At 34.7% G+C, this 21,125-nt stretch overlaps 1 protein-coding gene across 11 annotated transcripts in view; it reads left to right on the forward strand.

The window, feature by feature from the left end:
- Pde8 (phosphodiesterase 8) overlaps nt 1–21,125 on the forward strand; it is a 257,748-nt gene that overhangs the window by 130,140 nt on the left and 106,483 nt on the right. For 10 of the 11 annotated variants that reach the window (XM_089735322.1, XM_089735321.1, XM_028188434.2 and 7 more), the window contains one exon: nt 17,395–17,483. In XM_089735322.1, coding sequence (XP_089591448.1) covers nt 17,395–17,483 — 89 coding nt within the window. Of the gene's footprint in view, nt 1–14,361; nt 14,572–17,394; nt 17,484–21,125 lie in introns of those variants that run through there. The other variant, XM_028188469.2, reaches the window with a different exon arrangement.

Consider the following 21,125-nt stretch of genomic DNA (forward strand, 5'->3'; position numbering starts at 1 on the left):
TCCTCGTGCTTGATACTGTTGATAATAGATACACGGCGATGACGTCATTACGAGTGTATCTCCGCGCGGGAATTCGAAAAATACGATAAAAATCTTCGATATAGGTAGCAAACTGTGACGTAAAGAAATGGAATGACGTTAAATATTTGATTGAAGCTAGTAGTATTTTTATTTTTCCAACTTAAAAGGCAAAGGTGTGAAACGGCATACAGCCTAATATTTTATACCTATTTTATACCTAATCTTTTTTACCTTCAGCCTAATCCTAATATATTTATATGAAAAGTGATGATAAGAAATGAAGTGAAGTGAAATGAAATGAGATGAGATGTGATGATATGGGATGAAATAATATAATCTCAGTAAAATAATGGTTATTTACTGAGACTTTTTCAGCGGTGGATCCCGAGAAGTTACGTCCAGCGGCTTTGTATTATTTTCCCACATTTGTGCACTTTCACAGATACTAAACAGTTAATAAACCACTGTTATTGTGCATTTTAACCTGAAGAAAAACTAAATAGACAAAATCAAACAAATCACACAACTTCACTCCTCGCGTTCACGCCAAAAAGTCGATTGAAGTTAGATACAAGACAGTTTTTTTTTTTTAAATTACGTATTCAAACGATCTTGACTACCTTGCTAAGTGCCTACCGAAGTACGTAAACACACCTGAACGATGCTCCCACCCTTCGAACAGGATCGCACATCACCGCTTCTCAAAGTTAAGAAGTAAAATTGTGGTATCTATCTGTATGAGCTGACGAGACCTCCTACCGTGCGTAAAGTAGTAATATTTCTCAAACATATACCATACGTCGGCGGCATCTCGAATAGCCCGGGCATTACGGGTGTCATTTTTAAATAGTACATAAAGTTCATTTATATCTGATAACAAAATACATTTTTTTTCAATCGTCACTAAAAAAGGCTATCGGAGGCTCACGCTCGTACATTCGATATTCGAAAAATCGAAAACTGTTTTCATACATCTATACATTAATGCGTGAAGCAAATCTTTGTACTCATTTTTACAAAAATTGCGCAGACGGAAGAGTATGAAATTTCCCACACTTATCGAGAATATAGAAAAGGAGTGCAGAATGTTAATGTTTTTTTTTACATTATGCATAAAAAATACATTAAATCAATAAAAAAAACATTACCCACACTACCATGTATTTAACACACTTTAATACACACACACACACACACTCTCTATTGTTTATTGTAAAAGTCTGTGGTCAAATTGGGAACAGATTAATATGGTTTGTCGTTACTATTATTTGTCCATAGTTTAGCCTTGGCGAAATCTCTGATCATAGAAGTAATAAGTCTTTTACGATAGAACCATAATTATGTTCAAACTTATAATTTCAATCTTATCTTTTATGTATTTTTTATACCTTTAAACGAGCAATTCTTGTATATACCTATATATAATCTGAATATCGGAAACGGCTCCAACGATTTTCATAAAATTTAGTATACAGGGGATTTCGGGGGCGATAAATCGATCTAGCTACGATTTATTTTCAGAAAATATTGTTTTATTCGCGCTTTCAATAATCAACTCTTCCCGACATCTATTGGCGAATAATAATACTATTTTTCTTAATTGAGGGCAACTAACCGCTTTAAAGACACAACAAGATGGCGTTATCAAAAAAAAAAAATTATCATAATTTTATTTAATAATTATGGTCGAATTTCGACCACTGGGCGACTACTAGTATAAGTAAATATAACTCGTCTTTTTTTTTTTTTTTTCGTGAACTTCGTTCTATTCTAACGCACCGGTTGATTTGTAAATCCATTATTTCGTGATGCCAGCATTAGTGGAGCTCGGCGTATCGTTAGAGCTGATAAGTCGCAGCCTTGTGCTAATTTAACATATTATTTCATGTTGCGTTCACGTACGCCGAGACCGGCCATAACAAATCTTTAAACGTGTCCATACGATTGTCGTAGATGAATTAAATGCGATCTTTAATTCAATGTTTTTTTTTTGTTCTTTATTCTTTATTGCTTAGATGGGTGGACGAGCTCACAGCCCACCTGGTGTTAAGTGGTTACTGGAGCCCATAGACATCGACAACGTAAATGCGCCACCCACCTTGAGATGTAAGTTCTAAGGTCTCAAATATAGTTACAACGGCTGCCCCACCCTTCAAACCGAAACGCATTACTGCTTCACGGCAGAAATAGGCAGGGCGCTGGTACCTGCCCGCGCTGACTCACAAGAGGTCCTACCACCAGTAATTACGCAAATTATAATTTTGCAGGTTAATACAATACAGTAATTGCGAAAAGTTATAAAATTGCGAGGTTAACTCAACAATTGAGTTATCTACCAGCTAACCGTTCTTAAAAACGGAGAGCTTTACGTAAATGGGTAGAAGAGTACAATCTAAATAATTTACTTATTGATACAATACAAAATAACAATAATAATAATAAAAAAGTCTAATACATAATATATCAGACTATATACATACACAATTACACACATAAATAACATAAACATATACATACACGTACATATATAATGAAATACATAAAATAAATGTAATTTGTTGTGATAGATTGTTTATTTCGTGCATGTACTTAGAGTCCATTGATTGCAATAGAAGAGTGGACGAGCTCACAGCCTAGCTCCTGTTAAGTTTATACCAGAGCCCGTATCACAGTATGAATCCCGTCACCGTGTGTGAGGCAACTCGATATGTTACTTATACTGATTAAAATTAAATTAAATTTAATTCTATTCAATCCAATCCAATCCAATTCAATTCAATTCAAATGATATATTTGCCAGACATAAATAACGGTATTGTAAAATTTTAATATTCCACTTGAATAAAAAGTGTGCAAATATAAAATAAGTATAAAATTCATTGAAGATTACTAACGTGTCAATTTATAATATAACATTCATTAATTATAGTTATACAGAATTTAATTACATTCATAATCCATTAAAATCATAAGATAATAGATCTAATCAATTACATATTATTATCATTTAAAAATTCACCAATATCATAATAGTAGCATTTCATTAAAAAAATATTTACATCGTTTTTGAATTGTCGATTCTTGTTATCCTTGAAAATATCAGGTAAACGTTTATAAATTTTAATGATCATACAATAAAAAAAATTCTTATATGATGACTTCTAGCATTTCTTACATTTAGTAATAAATTTAGAAGACTGTAATTAAAGACTGTTGAACCATTTAAACAGAAAGGCATGACTGCGAAGCGCAAATATAGGTATATAGAAAGGTACCAACACGGATAAGTGATGCCATTACATTACATTAATATATGTAGTTTAAAAACTTAAAATAACACGCCTAAATAGCAAACCAAATAAACAATTAACTTGTTTATTTTTTATTCTGTTGATATACGTTGATTTTTAATTAATTTCGAGTGGGATAAGGTGGAGAAAAAGAAAGAAGAGTATTTATTTCTAAAACTCGCCACGACCGGCTATAAAATTAGAGGGTAGTTATAAATTGTTTGAATTATCATTGGTCCTTGATTTGTGTACAAATTCACAAGTTAAGCGGACGTCTTGAAATTGATGAAAATTACTTTCAAAGACTTGGTTATATTAAAAAAAAAAAAAACATTTTTTTTATTGCTTAGATGGGTGGACGAGCTCACAGTCCTCCTGGTGTTAAGTGGTTACTAGAGCCCATAGACATCTACAACGTAAATGCGCCACCCACCTTGAGATATCAGTCCTAAGATCTCAGTATACCTATAGTTACAATGGCTGCCCCACCCTACAAACCGAAACACATTACTGCTTCACGGCAGAAATAGGCGGGGTGGTGGTATCCACCCGCGTTGACTCACAAGAGGTCCTACCACCAGTAAACATACACATATACCAAGCTAATAAAAGCGTGTTAAAAACTATTAATATATATCCAGATAGTATAGGTGTCAATCAGTGTTTATTATCAACGGGTAGGTCGTATACTCATCTCAAATCCTCTGCTATTCCTTGAGTAAAACGTGTTTCAATACTAATTCTCACTGCAACGAAATATTCCATGAAATATAAACAGCTATCAGACTCCCCAATTAGCGCAGTTGATTACGTAAATTAATTCGTAATTAATTGTTCGAATTATTTAAGCGCAAAATTCATTCGTTTTCTGAACAAATTTATTCATGGAATCTACAATTGACTGTTAATGTCGTAAAATATTACGCCTTTTTTTACGAATATCGAATCTGAAAACCGAATTATAGTGCTGACAACATAAGAAAAAATCGATGAAACATAAATACAATGAAATAAATAATGGTTTAAAAAAAACTAAAAAACACGCTTTATATAAAAGCACCCCACGCTTTTTTTTTACAATAAAATATATATATATTTACACTATTTTCGATTTAAATTTATTAAAATTTATTTTCTATTTTTTAGTTAACTCTTATATAAAGCGTGTTTTTTTCCAGTTTTTTTTAACTATTATTTATTTTTCATTTTTTAGTTAAATTTTGTATAAAAGCGTATTTTTAAAACTATTAAGTACTTTAACATCAATTCCTGCCTTATCGACTATAGATAAAAAATTTATAAATTGGCAAAATCTTATTTTGCAAATTGAATAATGGAATGATCTTATCAAATTAGTGTATTGTCATCGGTTCTCGATAAGTCTACAAAGTTTGAATGAAATATGGCCGTTTAAAGTGGGTCAAAATCGCGTCTAAAGTAGTCAGTTACAAACATACAAACATACATACAAGGGAAGCTAATATAAAACGTGTAAAAAAGGTTTTATTCCCATAGTAGGTACGCTCAGGAAATATCTAAAAGAACTAATCTCCCGAACTCACCTACATATTATATCCAATATTAATATTTGTGGTCTATAACTTTTTATGAGCTAATATTACTTTTTCGTACAGTAAAAGCCGTTTAATAATACATAATGTGATGTATATGAACTATGTATGTAATGCTTTTTTATTTATTACCTGCTCTTATGAAGAGATAACACGTTATTTACATTCGAGTCTGCGTTTTTATGAAAATATACGGGGACGGCACATTCATAAAAATGTAGTTCATAAAAAAAACAATTTCGGAATATCGTAGGGCGTACCTCTAAGAAATAAGAAACGCGTGGTCATGTCATCATCGATATTCAATCTTAACCCATTTAGTGCTGAGCTTATTTTCACATACTTTGCATTCTGTTACGTGTAAGGGACATATCAAAGTATTGAAATGAAATATTTATTACTATATATTATATACTATAGCTTTTTTTTTATTTATTCCTTAGATGGATGGACGAGCTCACAGCCCACCTGGTGTTAAGTGGTTAACTGGAGCCCATAGACATCTACAACGTAAGTACGCCACCCACGTCGAGATATAAGTTCTAATATATCAGTATAGTTACAACGGCTACCCCACCCTTTGAACCGAAACGCATTACTGCTTCACGGCGGAAATAGGCGGTGTGGTGTACCTACCCGTGCGGACTCCCAAGAGGTCCTACCACCAGTGATTACGCAAATTATAATTTTGCGGGTTTGATTTTTATTACACGATGTTATTCCTTCACCGTGGAAGTCAATCGTGAACGTTTGTTGAGTACGTATTTCATTAGAAAAATTGGTACCCGCCTGCGTGATTCGAATACCGGTGCATCGCTACATACGAATGCACCGGACGTCTTATCCTTTAGGCCACGACGACTTGAAACGTATTTATTTAATAATAAAAAGAAAACTGCACAATTGTCGGTATTCCCACGCTGCGCACTTTATACGCATTTAATACAGTGTCGATCTATCGACGGTTCGCGCTGTAAGGGTTAGGGAAAATTAGTTTTTTTGAAACCAAAGTTTTTTTTTCGGTTTTTGCGAGGTTTTTTTATCCTACCTATTCTAGTACCCTCGAGGGGTTATTCTAGATTTGCCGAATTAGTAGATGAGCTCATGGGGCTTAAACCTGACGATGCTGCTAACACGAACCCTAGCAAGAGCCGTACTTCGCAGAATCTACCACCGGATCGGAAGCGTGACCAACTGAGAAGATCCAGCGAGAAACTCAGTGGTCTCTGTGGTGGTCTGTGTCAGTTAGTCATTTTTACGTGATTAAATCACAAACATACAAATTTTTACATTTATAATATCAAGTATCTACATACACACATACTTGTTTTTAATAGACATTGACGAAATTTAATCATTATTTTTTTAATAAATATATTTTATTTCTTCAATATATACAGCAAAATACCGTTTCCTTTATCTATGGAAACACGGTTTTTTTTTTCAAATTTTAAATATCAAAACATTGATCAAAGTCTAATACATAAAAATAACATAAATCGGTTATTGAGTTATTAGTCTAGCCTAGCTTTTAATTATATATTTGGTACTGATAGTATAAACTAACTGGAAGAGAAAGTGACACTTTCTCTCCTAAATTAGGAAGCGAAACTGAATTTTGGCTCCCGGCTCCGTGGTTAAAAAATAATTTATAAACGTTGTGATTTGTTACCGTACAATTTTTATAGAACTTTCAACAGAATTAAAAATAGGATGTTCTCTGCGTAATACATCAAATATTTTTGGTTCGCGGTTTCAAGGCTTAATAAGGTTTTATTCATACACGGTCACCAGGTCACCAGCAATAACATGTGCACAACCAAGATACTTAATTCCAAGGGCACTTTTCAAACATCACCTGAAGAATGACAAGCAGTTTCTACCCCATCATTTGTAATAAAATTGATTTACATATATACTTTTATATTTAGAGATCCTAAAAAACGTTTTCTCTTTTAGATTTTTTTAGCATTTAACCAATAAATAACAGGCCTTTCTCAAATATCTAGATTTTTCTGCTCCTCCCTCTCTGCTCAAGCAAATCAAATATTCAATGTCGAAGCGTAAATGTGGAATCCCAATATTTATTTTTCTCGCTGCGGTCGCGACGAACGCTCACACTGAAACCGTACTTAATTAAAACCTCTCGCTGGAGATTCTTGGTAATTAGCCTTCTCGTGCACGTCTGTGACTCAATTAGTCACGAATAATGCAGTTAAGGTTTTCTGTTGGCTTCGTGCTAAACATGTTTAAGGGGCTAGAATAAAATCGAGGTACCTCAAATCGTTTTTTTTTATCGTAAGAAAAGCTCGCCCTAGTCCAATTTGAGACTAATGTGTCCAGCTGCTAATGTAATTATTAGCTCATATTCTTTTTATCCACAATTTTATTTGTGTGGTATATCCGTCCATTTCTGCCTTAAAAAAAACTATGAATTTCGCTGTTTATGTTCTTATACTTCGACTGACGTTTGTCTATGAACGACAGTAGTCACTCACCATCAGAAAGGCAAAAAAATTACACACGTGTAAATTACACATTAATGAGGGTTTGATTTTAGTACAAGATATTATTCCTTTATAACACGATGTATTGAATTCTAATGATTTCTAATGAGTATATCAGAGGAAGTGTGAAAGTAACCCCAGCAATGAACAAATTAAAGAGCGGACGGCTAGCATGGTATGGACATGTGATGCGTAGAGAGAAGATGCATGTGACTAGGAGATGTATGGAAATGGTAGTGCAAGGTAGAGGGGGAAGAGGTCGACCAAAGAAGACATGGATGGAATGCGTGAATAACGATATGAGAGAGAGTGGAGTGAGTGTTGAGATGACGGCTGATAGAAGAGAATGGAAGAGAAAAATTAGATGTGCCGACCCCACCTAGTGGGATAAGGTGGAGAAAAAGAAAGAAGAGTATTGATTTCTAAAACTCGTCACAAACGGCTATAAAATTTGAGTCCCGACATAGTCTAATAATCACTTAAACACACCAGGCCACTAAACCACATAAGGTACTAAATAAATGTAAAACAATAAAATCACATTTACGACCAAACTCTATCAATATGGAGAGAGTTGAGTGAGCTCCAATAGTAAGTAGCATTCGAATTATGTACTCTAAATTTAACAGGTAACATTCTAAGAATAATAATTAAAATTTCTAAAATGTTACAATGCTCAGTATGATAATTATATTCTATATTACAGCATTGATTGATGCGGTACACTTTTTATGTATGCACACACCCACTACACGGGCTTGTTCACGTTTCATGTTTTGGTATACCAGGTTTTTATAGTCTGCAAAGTTGATTTAGGTATAATGCGTTGATCGATTATTCACACTGGAGTCGAATCCCTCCCGCCCCCTCTCTTCTTTAAACGAGAGCACACGACCTTTTCGTACCAAAAACATGCCGTACGTGGTAGCTATCAAATACATATGTATATATTGGCGGATTGGCGATTGCAATATGTTTTTGGGTACTGAATGAATTCCGCCACCCATGATGTACCTTTAACACGACCGCGGAAATAGGCGAAATTATGCCATTCTGGGCTAACAATTAGGAGCCATATTTTTTTGATAGTTTTTAAACGAGCTGTTTGCTTTTTAACTCATAGATACAGCCAACTTAGTTTCTCGCCGGATTCAGTGGGTCGCGTTTCCGATCCGGTGGTAGATTCTACGAAGCACTGCTCTTGCTAGGGCCAGTGCTAGCAACACTTTCGGTTTGAGCCCCGAGAGCTCACCTACACGCTAGGGTGAAGCTGAAATAGCCTCTCAAGGCCATCAGCATATGTTGGAAAAAAAGAGTGAAATTAACAACGGGCTTTCAAACAAAAAATGAATGGATATAGTACGTATCCAGCCTCCAACTTACGACTTCCAAAATACTCCACACAAATACACATTGGAGATACGACGTTAAAGAGTATCAAAAATATGCAATGGATTTGAAATAAAATGTCAAATGTCAAAAGACAGTTCTTCGCAAAATAGCCCTGAAGACTTTGGGCGGTTGTTGAAAAATAAATATTAATACTGTCAATGAACTGAATTTATGAATGTTCGGTTCATTCTCTTGTGACCTCACGAGTCAGTGAATAAATAGTTCATATCTAAAGGTGCATTACGTAAATATTACATAACATAAATTGTGTGACTCACTGGCGGTGGCATGTATTATTGACCCGAACGTATTTGTACCGGCCTGCTTAGATAGCGAAGCAGCCATATGTTTCGTTCTGAAGAGTGGCATCTCGGGTTATAAAAACAAATAACTAAAATATGAACGCGGTTTTACGGAGACGTGGTATTTGTGGATTCCGTTGACTTCTTCACACCAGATAGGGCATAAACTCCTCAAATCACTAAAACAATTGAAACTGTTCGACGGATTTTTCATTGCTTTATGAAGTGGATACCGAAGTCCATAGACGTGACTACCTGCCACTTGAACCTTGTCCTTGAAATTTGAACTGATAGAATCAATTATGTTTTGTACCGTTTTCACTAAAAAACAAACAAGTCCTGTTTTATCGTTTGGCAATAAAAATATACGTTGTGATTACATAACTTGAGCCTCTGCTGACGAACCACAAGATAAATGCGATAATCAAGTATCATATGTAACGTAATTCTCAAAATCGTGTTACCTACAAACAATCAAGGCCTGTTGACTTCATTACAAGTTATTAAACGTGTAATTATAATAATGTTGTCATATAACGTTTTGTATATGACCTTGAAAACGATCATGGCATTTCGATTTCTTTTTGTTTGTTAATTTTGCGTTACACTCCAATAATAATAAAATTCATTCACAGGTAGTATGACCAATCTTGACTTCGAAAATCTTTATTACATTGTCATATTGTAATTTTTATTGCATTTTGTGATGCCCTATGTGTACTGGAGGACCTTAGATGGTCATGCCACGGGCTACGCTAGCGGCTTAAAGACGATTGTCATCTAAAACTAGAAAAGAGATATTTAAACAGAGACCCATCTAGAAACATAAAACAACTCATCGCCTCTAATACAGTCTCACTAAAAAAAGATATTTTATAATACTTCAGTAGGAATTTACGTTTTGATTTAAAAAGTAGAAGTAACTTCAAGTAACCACATGAAGTGTGTATATTTAAGAACGCATTCATCATTATGATTCATGATTTTCAAGTTAGAGCCTCCTAATTTGGAATTTTCTATGCATAATACATATATTACACAAGACACATTAACTTACAGCCTTTGAAGGCAATTTGACTGGCAACGATTTGCATCGTAAATGGACGAAGAGGATAGGGTTTTCAATTCATTGCATAATTTAACGTAAAAGAAACCGTGGGCATTCGGGGAAAATAAATTCATGGAGATCAAAGTCGGTGATTGGTGTTCTTTTAACCATCTATCAAACAAATTAAGGCGTGTGATGGCATTCTCAGTGGGTCGCGTTTCCGATCCGGTGGTAGAATCTGTGAAGCACTGTTCTTGCTAGGGCTAGTGTTAGCAACGTCCTTAGAAGAGCCCCGTGAGCTCACTTACACGTTCGGTGAATCTAATATCCCTCGAGTTCACTAGAATAGGTAAGGAAAAAAAAATGATGTCATAAGGCACATAATTTAACAAGGTGGTCCTTGGCTCCTTGGGTGGTCCAAGCTCGTTCCCATATAGCAAAAAAAAGATATAATGCAACTTGCATGAACTATGAACTGCTATGATGATTATGTACAAAGAAAAACTGTATCCTAGATCGGAGTTATGCTCTAAAATAAAACTAAATCTATAATTTGAACGCCCTTCCTGCTCCCCAAAAATACTAACGATTATGAATAAGCAAAGGTAATTTTTAAAGTAAGGTGATAAAGTTGAAATTATCTACAGACAGAACTATCAAAAAACGCTTAAGGTACTTACTAAACGCTCCACCGGTGTAAATTAGCGGAGTGATCTAAATACTTCGGATTTTTTTTATTGTTGTTTAAATGTTTGGACGAGCTCACAGCCCCCATGGTGTTAAGTGGTTGCTGGAGCCCATAGACATCTCCAACGTAAATGAGCCACCCACCTTGAGATATAAGTTCTAAGATCTCAGTATAGTTACAACGGCTGCCCTACCCTTCAAGCCGAAACGCATTACTGCTTCACAGCAGAAATAGGTAGGGCGGTGGTACGTCAGTATGTTTATTCGTAAAGAATTACCAGTAGAACATAAATAAATATCACGTAACATCAAAACACTTGATCTGTGACTCTCATAACAGGCAATCTGAGCATGCATTAAAGAAAGCGAATGTATTCACGCGTACTAGTTTAAAAATATGCAATGAACATGCTCTTCAACCAGAAGCTCTTATCAGCGGTGGTAGCCCGCTGCCGGATATCGTCCAGAACTTTACCACCGATGACATTGCGTTATAAATTTTACTTGATTTTTTACATCCAAAATTAATTATTCTTTTATTACGGAAATCAGTCGTGAACTAATATTTTGTACGTGAGATTTTTTTTATGAATTGGAACGCTTCCAGTATTTAACAAATTGCGCCTGTTAATTAAATCAAAACCTTGATGCGATCACTGTTTTCATGAAATAATACGTAATTATTTATACTAGTGGTCCCGCAGTAGTCGAAATTCGACTATAATTAATTAAAATTATAAGTTTGAACGAAGACTATTATACTTCTATAATCACAGATTTCGCCAAGACTACACTATAGACAAATAAATAATGTTAACCTATTCTCAATTTGATCACAGACTATCAGAGCAACAAAAGTTTGACAATAAACATAGAGTATTCATATGCGTGTGTGTCAAATATATGGTAGTGTATGTAACGTTTTTTTATTGATTTAATGTATTATTAAGGCATAATTTAAAAAAAAAACCATTCGGCACTTCTTCGCTATATTCTCTATAAGTGTGGGAAATTTCATACTCCTCAGTCCGCGCAATTTTCGTAAAAAGGGATACATAGTTTTTGCTTCACGTATTAATATATAGATTTTCAAATTTTTTTATAAAATGGAATAATTCTATTCGAAATATTGGCTATTTGCTATTCGAGGCTTTGAGTATATATTATATGGTCAGTTCTCTTTTATTTTGGCCCCGAATGACGTCACACATTATCATGTTGCGTTTGGTCGTGTTTTAGAAAGATCGCGCAGCCATTTCGAAAAATAATAACCATCCTTTTCAGTTGCGTTCCAATAAAATTTCCATTAACAGAAAACCGAAACATCCTTGTAAGGTTTCTGTTATATTCGAATTACTTTATCGTGATCGAAGGCAATCATCATTAAAGCCGCAGCAGTTCTTACAAAACAATCTAATGACATCAATTTGTTTACCACCGATTCAAGGAAAATTGAGAATCGTTAATCTTCAATCTTTTGAGTTGTGGAAGCGAAAAAGGTCTTGAGTTTATCGGTCTTGCGTTTTAACTTTGACTTTGTCCTCATTAGCATTTTTCTTTTAATTTCTTTTGTCTTATGTTTATTCTGGGGTGATCGTTTAGCGATTATCACTATATCTTCTTCTATCTTCTATATATATAAAAATGAATTGCTGTTCGTTAGTCTCGTTAAACATCGAGAACGGCTGGACCGATTTGGCTAATTTTGGTTTTGAATTATTTGTGGAAGTCCAGAGAAGGTTTAAAAGGTAGACAAATATGAAAATGCTCGGAATTAAAATCCTTTGATGTGTCCCCCGTCGGACGGATTCCTTTTGTTTGTTTTAAGTTTATTTTATACAAAAGTTTAGGTCTTTTATTTATCGATTGAGGCACTACGAAGTCTGCCGGGTCAGCTAGTCATGAATAAAATTATAGTAAGACAATGCGTCTGTTTTGAAATAGATAAGATAGATAAAAGTTGGAAACACTATCAAACAAATTATGTATTTGTTTTAAATTTTAAATTCGTTAAATCTCGTCTCGATAGTTTTCGTGTTAGTCGCCTATTTAACTTGGATATGTGTAGTCTGTATTGTAAATTAAGTACGTTATTATTCGAGCTTACAAACAGCGGGAAGCAACCGATTATTAAACTAGTAGTCCTCTTTCGTTAAAAAGGGATAGCGAATACTTTTGTCGAGACACGTAATGCTGAGATGCGAAATTGAATATTATACCTTTAAACGAGCAATTCTTGTATATTAATATATATGTATATAATCTGAAAATCGGAATTCGGGGGCGATAAATCGATCTAGCTATGATTTATTTTCAGAAAATGTTGTTTTATTCGTGTTTTCAATAATCAACTCTTCCCGACATCTATTGGCGAATAATAATACTATTTTTCTTAATTGAGGGCAACTAACCGCTTTAAAGACCCAACAAGATGGCGTTATCAAAAAAAAACCTAGGTCATCATCTAGTAGTAGTAAACTATCAACGTACGAAATTACTATTCTATTTTATTCGTAAACGTATATTATAATAAGCATGTAGATTATCAAGGTCGTTCTTAAATGCCCAATAACAACTCTATAGCACGAAATAAATATTTTTAATTGAACTCTAATTAACGTAAGATTTACGTAATAAACATAAAGAAAAATTCTCCGAAATCATTCATGTCTTTTGTATTTTTTTGCGGTAATTTAAGAAACTCGACATAACCAATGACATAAATAGTGCTTTAAATCAATCGATCAATTAACGATTTTTCTAGAATCCTAGTCCATCGGGCTGCGTGAGCCATACCAGTCAGACACCTAAGCAAAATCGTTCAGCGATTATTCTGTTGATTAATAAGTTCAACAAGGAAGCTTTAAAATTATGTAATTCTCAACTAGCACTCCCTCACTACTTTCGGTTCATTTGCTTTGTCCTACATTCGCTCCAAGGTGACTACATTCTCGCCTCACCGACACAAGAAACTGCAGGGAACGCTACAAATAAAAATGGGCTTATTAAACTGTGCGCTAGACGGGCTTAAAATCGATAATCGTGTACCTGGTGGTAGGACTATTTGTGAGTCCGCACGGGTAGGTACCACCGCCCCGCCTATTTCTGCCGTGAAGCAGTAATGCGTTTCGGTTTGAAGGGTGGGGCAGCCGATGTTACTATACTGGAGACCTTAGAACTTCTATCTCATGGTGTGTGGCGCATTTACGTTGTAGATGTCTATGGGCTCCAGTAACCATTTAACACCAGGTGGGCTGTGAGCTCGTCCACACATTTAGGCAATAAAAAAATAAAACTTTTTTTTTTTCGGCGAAAGATTCCTTTCGCGAAAATAAATTTGTTTGATCTCCGATGTTCACTGCTTACAGTCAGTCGCCCGTTGATAGTTTCTTTAATACGAAATTTGAACACAGTACTTATTCACTTTACACTAACGTCGGTCGCTCCGTAAAACAATCTAGTACTCAAATTCATTTATGTGTCGTGATCTTCAAATATAATTCAGCCTTGCTATCGTAATTAGATGATTTTTAAACATACAACGTTTTCTTGTCAGTGAAAGTGTAAGCGCGTGATTCGAGACATTATTATGTCGAGCGGTTTTATAAATGTCGCAGCGTTGTGTCATAACGAAATGAATTTGTGAATCTAAGATGTTGGCTGGTGAAGAAGCCAGCATTGAATTAGTTCAAAGATGGCTCCAGAGGCGAGACAGCGATGAACTTGAAACAGAAGAAAACCCATCGAAAGAATGTAATTATTGCAAATAAATATTTTCTGTTTGAATTAGCATGTATATTGAATACACATACATAATTTAAAATTTAAAACACGCTTAAATAATAAACCCAACTAACAATTGATTTCATCTTTTTTTATTCTGATTTTACTGGTCAAGATATTAGAGCGAAGCTATAAAATTATTGTATTATCATCGGTCCTTGCTGCAAATGCAAATTTTCAAGTTAACCGGACGTCTTGATGTCGGGTATCATGTCCTGGTGAAACTGGAAAGGTCTCCGGGCCACCAGTAATCTTTCAATCATAAAAAAAAGATGTCGGGGATAATGACTTTCAAACATTCCGTTCCAAACAAATAAACATACCAAGGTATTAAAAGCGTGTTAAACCAAATCATTAATATTTTTTGTGGAGATTCGAACTTTCTACCGACATAACGTAAAAAGAAGAGTGTTGTTAATTCGTAGCGTATTTTAAAAAGATACTGATAGTCCATTGAAATGTTATATTTTTTAGGCCTTAGCATACGTTTTTCAGAGGAGGCCTTTTTTATGTGTAGTGGGCTTAGTTTAGTTAGGTTAGTTCTACAGATAATGTGTTTTAAATTTTCTGTAGGGTTGCTATTTTACGAGATCGAGATACAGCGCAAAAACCCTTTACACCCCTTTTTTCAAGATGGTGGCCGGGGGACAAAGGTGGCAACCCCACAAACATAAACACCCCCACAAAAATAATAAGTTTATATTAACCCGCCCTACACTTAAAAAAAATAATTGCGTCCTCTTAAAAACGCAACCCTAAATGTAACTTTTCAATAGACTATAAATGCACTCCAAAAAATTATGCAAAGTTAAAAATAAATTTCGACACCATCCAAATATCAGAACAAACAAAAAAAATATTCATAATGTCCCAACAAACTGTTCGATCAGTTGTCTAATACATGCCATTACACAACTCAAAACAATCGAGATGATGGATCGTGACTCTCGCGCGTTTGTCACTACCAAAGGCCCCGCGTCATTCTTATAAGTATTTTTCTAATCAATCTAGTTGACCTTAAGCTTTCGTTGAATTGACTAATGAGCTACGGCACTTCTGTTACTGAGCAACAATCTAAGGTCAAAAACGACACGGCTCTATCGTCAATCACACAAATAAAATAAATTTTGTATATAAAACAAATGCGATAATAATATATCGATCTTATAAAAAATAGCTTTACAATCATACAAGAAGTCACAATCAACTCTTCGCAGAAATAGCCATGGCGGTAGTAACTTAAAATTATATTTAGAAATAAACTTCCGTACCTAGATTGCAAAAAATAAAATTAAGCTTCAGTTCGCTCCTGGCCTTTTCATTTTTCATTATTATTATTATTTATTTGAATTGTATTTTTTTGACTTGTTTTTTCGTATACTGTAAATATGTTTTCTTGTTTAAAAAAAAAAAGTAAATATTTGAGAAAATCCAAAAAAAAAAAAAAAACCCGCTGTGTTTGCTTCGCCGGTTCTTTTCAGGATTGTGGCTTTTTTTGGAACCCGTGGTAGAGTTCACATTTTCTTTTACATTTTGACATTCAACAAGGTGTTTTTGATGACATCCAAGTTGAAATAAATGATTTTGAATATGAATTTGAATTTGAGTACTACAGTACCAAAAATTGTTTTTAACCTTGTCGGTCTCAATAATTTGAAAAACTAAATTTCATTAAAACCTTTGTACTTCCAGTTAACGGAATTCGACCATAATCACTGACATATAGAGATTTAGAAAAAAAACTATCCATCGTTAATTTTTGATTACCTTCACTAAAACATTACGCGCCAAAAAAGAAAAAAGGAAAATCGATTAACAAAGAGAAAAGTCGCTGGTATTTAACTGATTGACCTTTGCTTACTTATATATACAAAGAGATAATAATAAAATGCTTACATACACTCAGATTAATCAAAGTAAAATACGAATTCTTACAAAAATTGATGTCCAAAATAACATACCTGGAATAATTATTTAAAAAAATTATCTCTGAGTTTGATATTTTAATTTTACCTCAAGGTTAATTATATCAAATAAAATGTATATTACACAGATAATATTATAACGAGTAAGGTAAAAAATTTAACAAAAGAGCGAGATAATTGGAAGTTCAAAAAAATTGCAAGCTTGCAACTTGCTGCACGTGAAAGAAGTGAAACTCTTTTACGGTGTGTAGTATTGTGTATTTTCTTCATCTTTAATCAAAATATATTCTTCATAAAAATAAAATATAAGATAGTTAATATTACTGCCATCTACAGGAGCAATGAGAAACTAGCTTAGCTTATCTTAGCTTAGCTTAGCTAAACTTAACAGCCATCTAGTGGCCGACGCCCGTAAACAGAATGTGTATAAGAGAAACGACCTAGCTCGCTTTCTCTCTCTCTCTCTCTCCAAAGTCGAGTGGTTCACGAGACGCCCTGTCTATTTTCTCACTCTCGCTCGTTCTAAATTGTATCTTCCCTCTCTAGCCGTAACGAATCTGGCGCGAGTTAAATTTTATTCTCATAGCGCCTAAAGAAGTTTCGCTTAAAAAGAAACGTTATCTAAGTTTTCACTGTCTTGTTCTTTGTTTAAAACCGTCCTCGAACACATAAAATTGCTATGTGATTGCTATGTGAGTCCTACGAATGCTGTCAGTTCAGAAATGATTAGCCATAAATTCGCAACGTATATTAGCATTTGTGGCGGCAATCAAGATTGGGACCGACCGAATAATTTACTTATGTAATCGTTGTGTCTACGGAATGTAATGTAATGCTTCTGAATTAATGATCGTTCTGTTGTCAACAGGCAGTTCAAGTGGGTCGCCAGGAGCTCGTGCCGGCCGACGTTCTTCCCTCGCTCTAACACCAGAGGATGAGCCTTTAGTTGATGTCACTGTAAGTGCATTTTATTATGTATATTATTACAAAATAGTTTCGTCATTTATATTTCTAAACGATCCCGTCAACGAGTCCATAAGAAAGGCCGCCATGCGCCAGAAATTGCGACGTCGTGTGAAGCGCACCACCACCCAAGACCACGACCACTCTGGGTGCAAACGACTAAGAAGAAGATAGGATAATACATGATACTGGGCGCTTGATACTGGGCTTACATAATAATTTCGGACACAGTCAAAGAATATTACGTAGTTAGTCAAATGGGAGTCTAATAAAGTTGTCGTACAACAAAAATAGCTACACGACTTTCCTTTTACGTCATGTTCTCTCAAAACTTATTCATATTAGAGCTATCACATTTGTTCGCTATTGTCTATCACGTCATCGGAAATTACGAATATTTATTTTCTCGTTTGGAAAACCAAAAACAAATAGTGCATATAAACCTCTAACCACCACCAAAAAGTGCCCGCAAAAAAGCATCTCAAACACTCACTCCTCTCTCTCTCTCTCTCATATCGTCATTCACACACTCCATCCATGTCTTCTTCGGTCGACCTTGTACTACCATTTCCATACATCTCATAGTCACATGTATCTTCTCTCTACGCATCACATGTCTATACTACGCTAACTGTCCGCGCTTTAGTTTGTTAATTACCGGGGCTACTTACACACATCTTCTGATATACTCATTCTTTATCTTTCTTCTTTCTTTCTTTCTTCTATTCTTTCTCTCTTGTTTCTTGTTGTTTCAACATTCGCATCTCTGCCACATGCACGCATGCCGCAAATTGATAGAAAATTAAAGACAAAAAACGGTACTCAGCCATTTTGTGTTTGCCTCTTATAATATGTATTATTATATAAATCATTATAATTATGGATATGAGCAATTTGATTGCGCGACATCGTAGTTTCAATAATATCGGCTGTTTCACGAGCACCAAAATACTGACAATAAATCATTCCAAATAATCTGGTACCAGAGATTTATGCGTCATCAACGTAATCGGTACGTTTCTAGAACATTGACGCGAACTTTCATACGCACCCTTTTAAGTCGACCGGCTCTCGATAACTTTTGACACAAATAGGACGCGTCTATTTACGAAGTCCGCTGATTAAGAAAAATAAAACATTTTTGGCGAATCAAACAAACTCGACCTAAAAATGATGTCATATCAGGAGGGGAAGTTTCGTCTTTAATATTTTCTTTCAACAACAAATCGGTATGGAGAAATTGACTGATATTCCGTATACGTGTTCGGTATACATATCATCTATACTAATATTATAAAGAGGAAAGATTTGTTTGTTTGTTTGTTTCGAATAGGCTCCGAAACTATTGGACCGATTTGAAAAATTATTTTTCCATTAGAAGCCGACATTGTCCCTGATGAACATAGGCTACTTTTATTAATTTTTTTTTTTTTTTTTGGTTTCATGTGTGTTTTAATGTTTCCGAAGCGAAGCGAGGGCGGGTCGCTAGTGATAAATATTTTTGATGACCGCAGACTAATTCAGGAAACACCCGATGTAGTGATATCGAATAATACGACTATGGTGATTTTAAATCTTCTGATGGAAATCAAACCAGAAAGAAAATAGCATTTTTACTGATAGTAAAGCGTTTTGTGAACCCACTTAGGTACCACCACCCTGTCTGTTGCTGTCATGAAACAATAATGCGTTGTGGTTTGAGGAGTGGGGCAGTCGACTGTAAAAACTGAAACTGAATGTGCGAATTTTGAAGATACTTGGATTTTTGCTACTCAATTACGCCCAATAAAGCTTTGAACATCGTGTAATTAATGTTACTTTTTACGCGGAAGAAGTCACGATCTGAACTGGTATCTGATAATATTCTCGAACGACATCTACGACAAAGAAGTAACACAGAGTAACGAAATAAAAATATGAAATTACTATATATATTATTTACTGGTGGTAGGACCTCTTGTGAGTCCGCACGGGTAGGTACCACCACCCTGCCTATTTCTGCCGTGAAGCAGTAATGCGTTTCGGTTTGAAGGGCGGGGCAGCCGTTGTAACTATAATTGAGACCTTAGAACTTATATCTCAAGATGGGTGGCGCATTTACGTTGTAGATGTCTATGGGCTCCAGTAACCACTTAACACCAGGTAGGCTGTGAGCTCGTCCACTAATCTAAGCAATAATAAAAAAAATTTATATATATATATATATATATAGATGTAACGTGATACTTGGTTATACTCGTAGTACGTTATGAGGTGATAATAATCGATTCCATATCTGTTTTGAAGAGCGGAACACTAGAGACTTGTCAGTACGCTAGAGACTTCGACATCATATCACAAACCCGACTCTCCCATTAACGTTGTGATATAAATGGGCTCCGGTAACTACAGCATATTAGTTTCGTTGTAAACTCGTAGAACAATCTAGAATAACAAAAAAATTGTAAACAATATAAGATTTCTTATCAAGGACTTTTTAGTTTAATGCATTAGTTATCTGTGCAATGATATATCCTATCCGATGTACCAAAGTCGACGTATACGCAACCTGATCGGTGCCTTCATCTTTAGTATATTAAACTAGCGACTCTCCTATTTTACAAAAGAAATTATACAAAAACCAACTTTAAAAATATTAAGCAGGCAATTTATAACAATAATTATGTAAGCGATACTGTATTTCTTTCTCTCGAATTTAACGAATATTTAGTTTCCGATTTTTAATAACACTTACGTAGTATAGATATTTAATATTCACTGCATCAATAAATCTTATCTTATTTACTGTCATCAGTAAACCGACGCGTATAATAATAATCTTAAATCGTAAGCTAAGACAGGACATTATTTTCGATAGGGGTATAATATAACCTAATCTTTTCTCTTCACGACTGACGAAGCGTATGGCCGGACAATCGAGCCCTTCTTGATTATCGACAGCTCAACAAAGCGGCTCTAAGTCATCCCAACGTACACGTGTCAAGGGTTTCCGGAAGCTCCAGGCGCTCCAGCTACGTACTCACATCCGGTGTGATGCGTCCTTTGTTAACGATGAAGATAATCTATCCAAGTCAATCAAAAGATAACGGAGCTGTGAAGAGGGTCTGATTTGTATAACATAATTACATAGAACGTATCTTGAGCAAAATGTCAATGTTAACAATATTAGTAAATTTTATAAAAATTGTTATTCATGATAAAATTCATCGGAGAAGCTTAGAAATTTCACTGTCCCCGTATCTATAGTATATATTATATTTTTGCTTTATATTTAACTTGAAATGAACTAATACTCTCCCTTTATGATTTAACTAAAGAATGCGTTCGATATCGTTTGGTCAAACTCCAGATGTAACTATTACTTTAAAGAAACTTTGCTACCTTTCACAAATGAAAAACGGGATTTCGATTTCACATACTTACTCCAACGAACAGAACGACAGACCACTAATTTTTTGGGTAGTAGGTATAGTTAGTCATCAGCCAAGCCGCTGCCGACTCCAATATGTTTGATGCTTGATAAATTACAGATAATAAATGAAGACATGTTGCTGAACTTTCAAAAACACATGTATACTCAATTAGGATACTCATTTAAATGACTTGCATTACGTAAAAATTCACTTCATTACTATT

The sequence above is a fragment of the Bombyx mandarina genome, chromosome 19 (assembly GCF_030267445.1).
Source record: "Bombyx mandarina strain Sakado chromosome 19, ASM3026744v2".
NCBI classification, from domain to species: domain Eukaryota; kingdom Metazoa; phylum Arthropoda; class Insecta; order Lepidoptera; family Bombycidae; genus Bombyx; species Bombyx mandarina.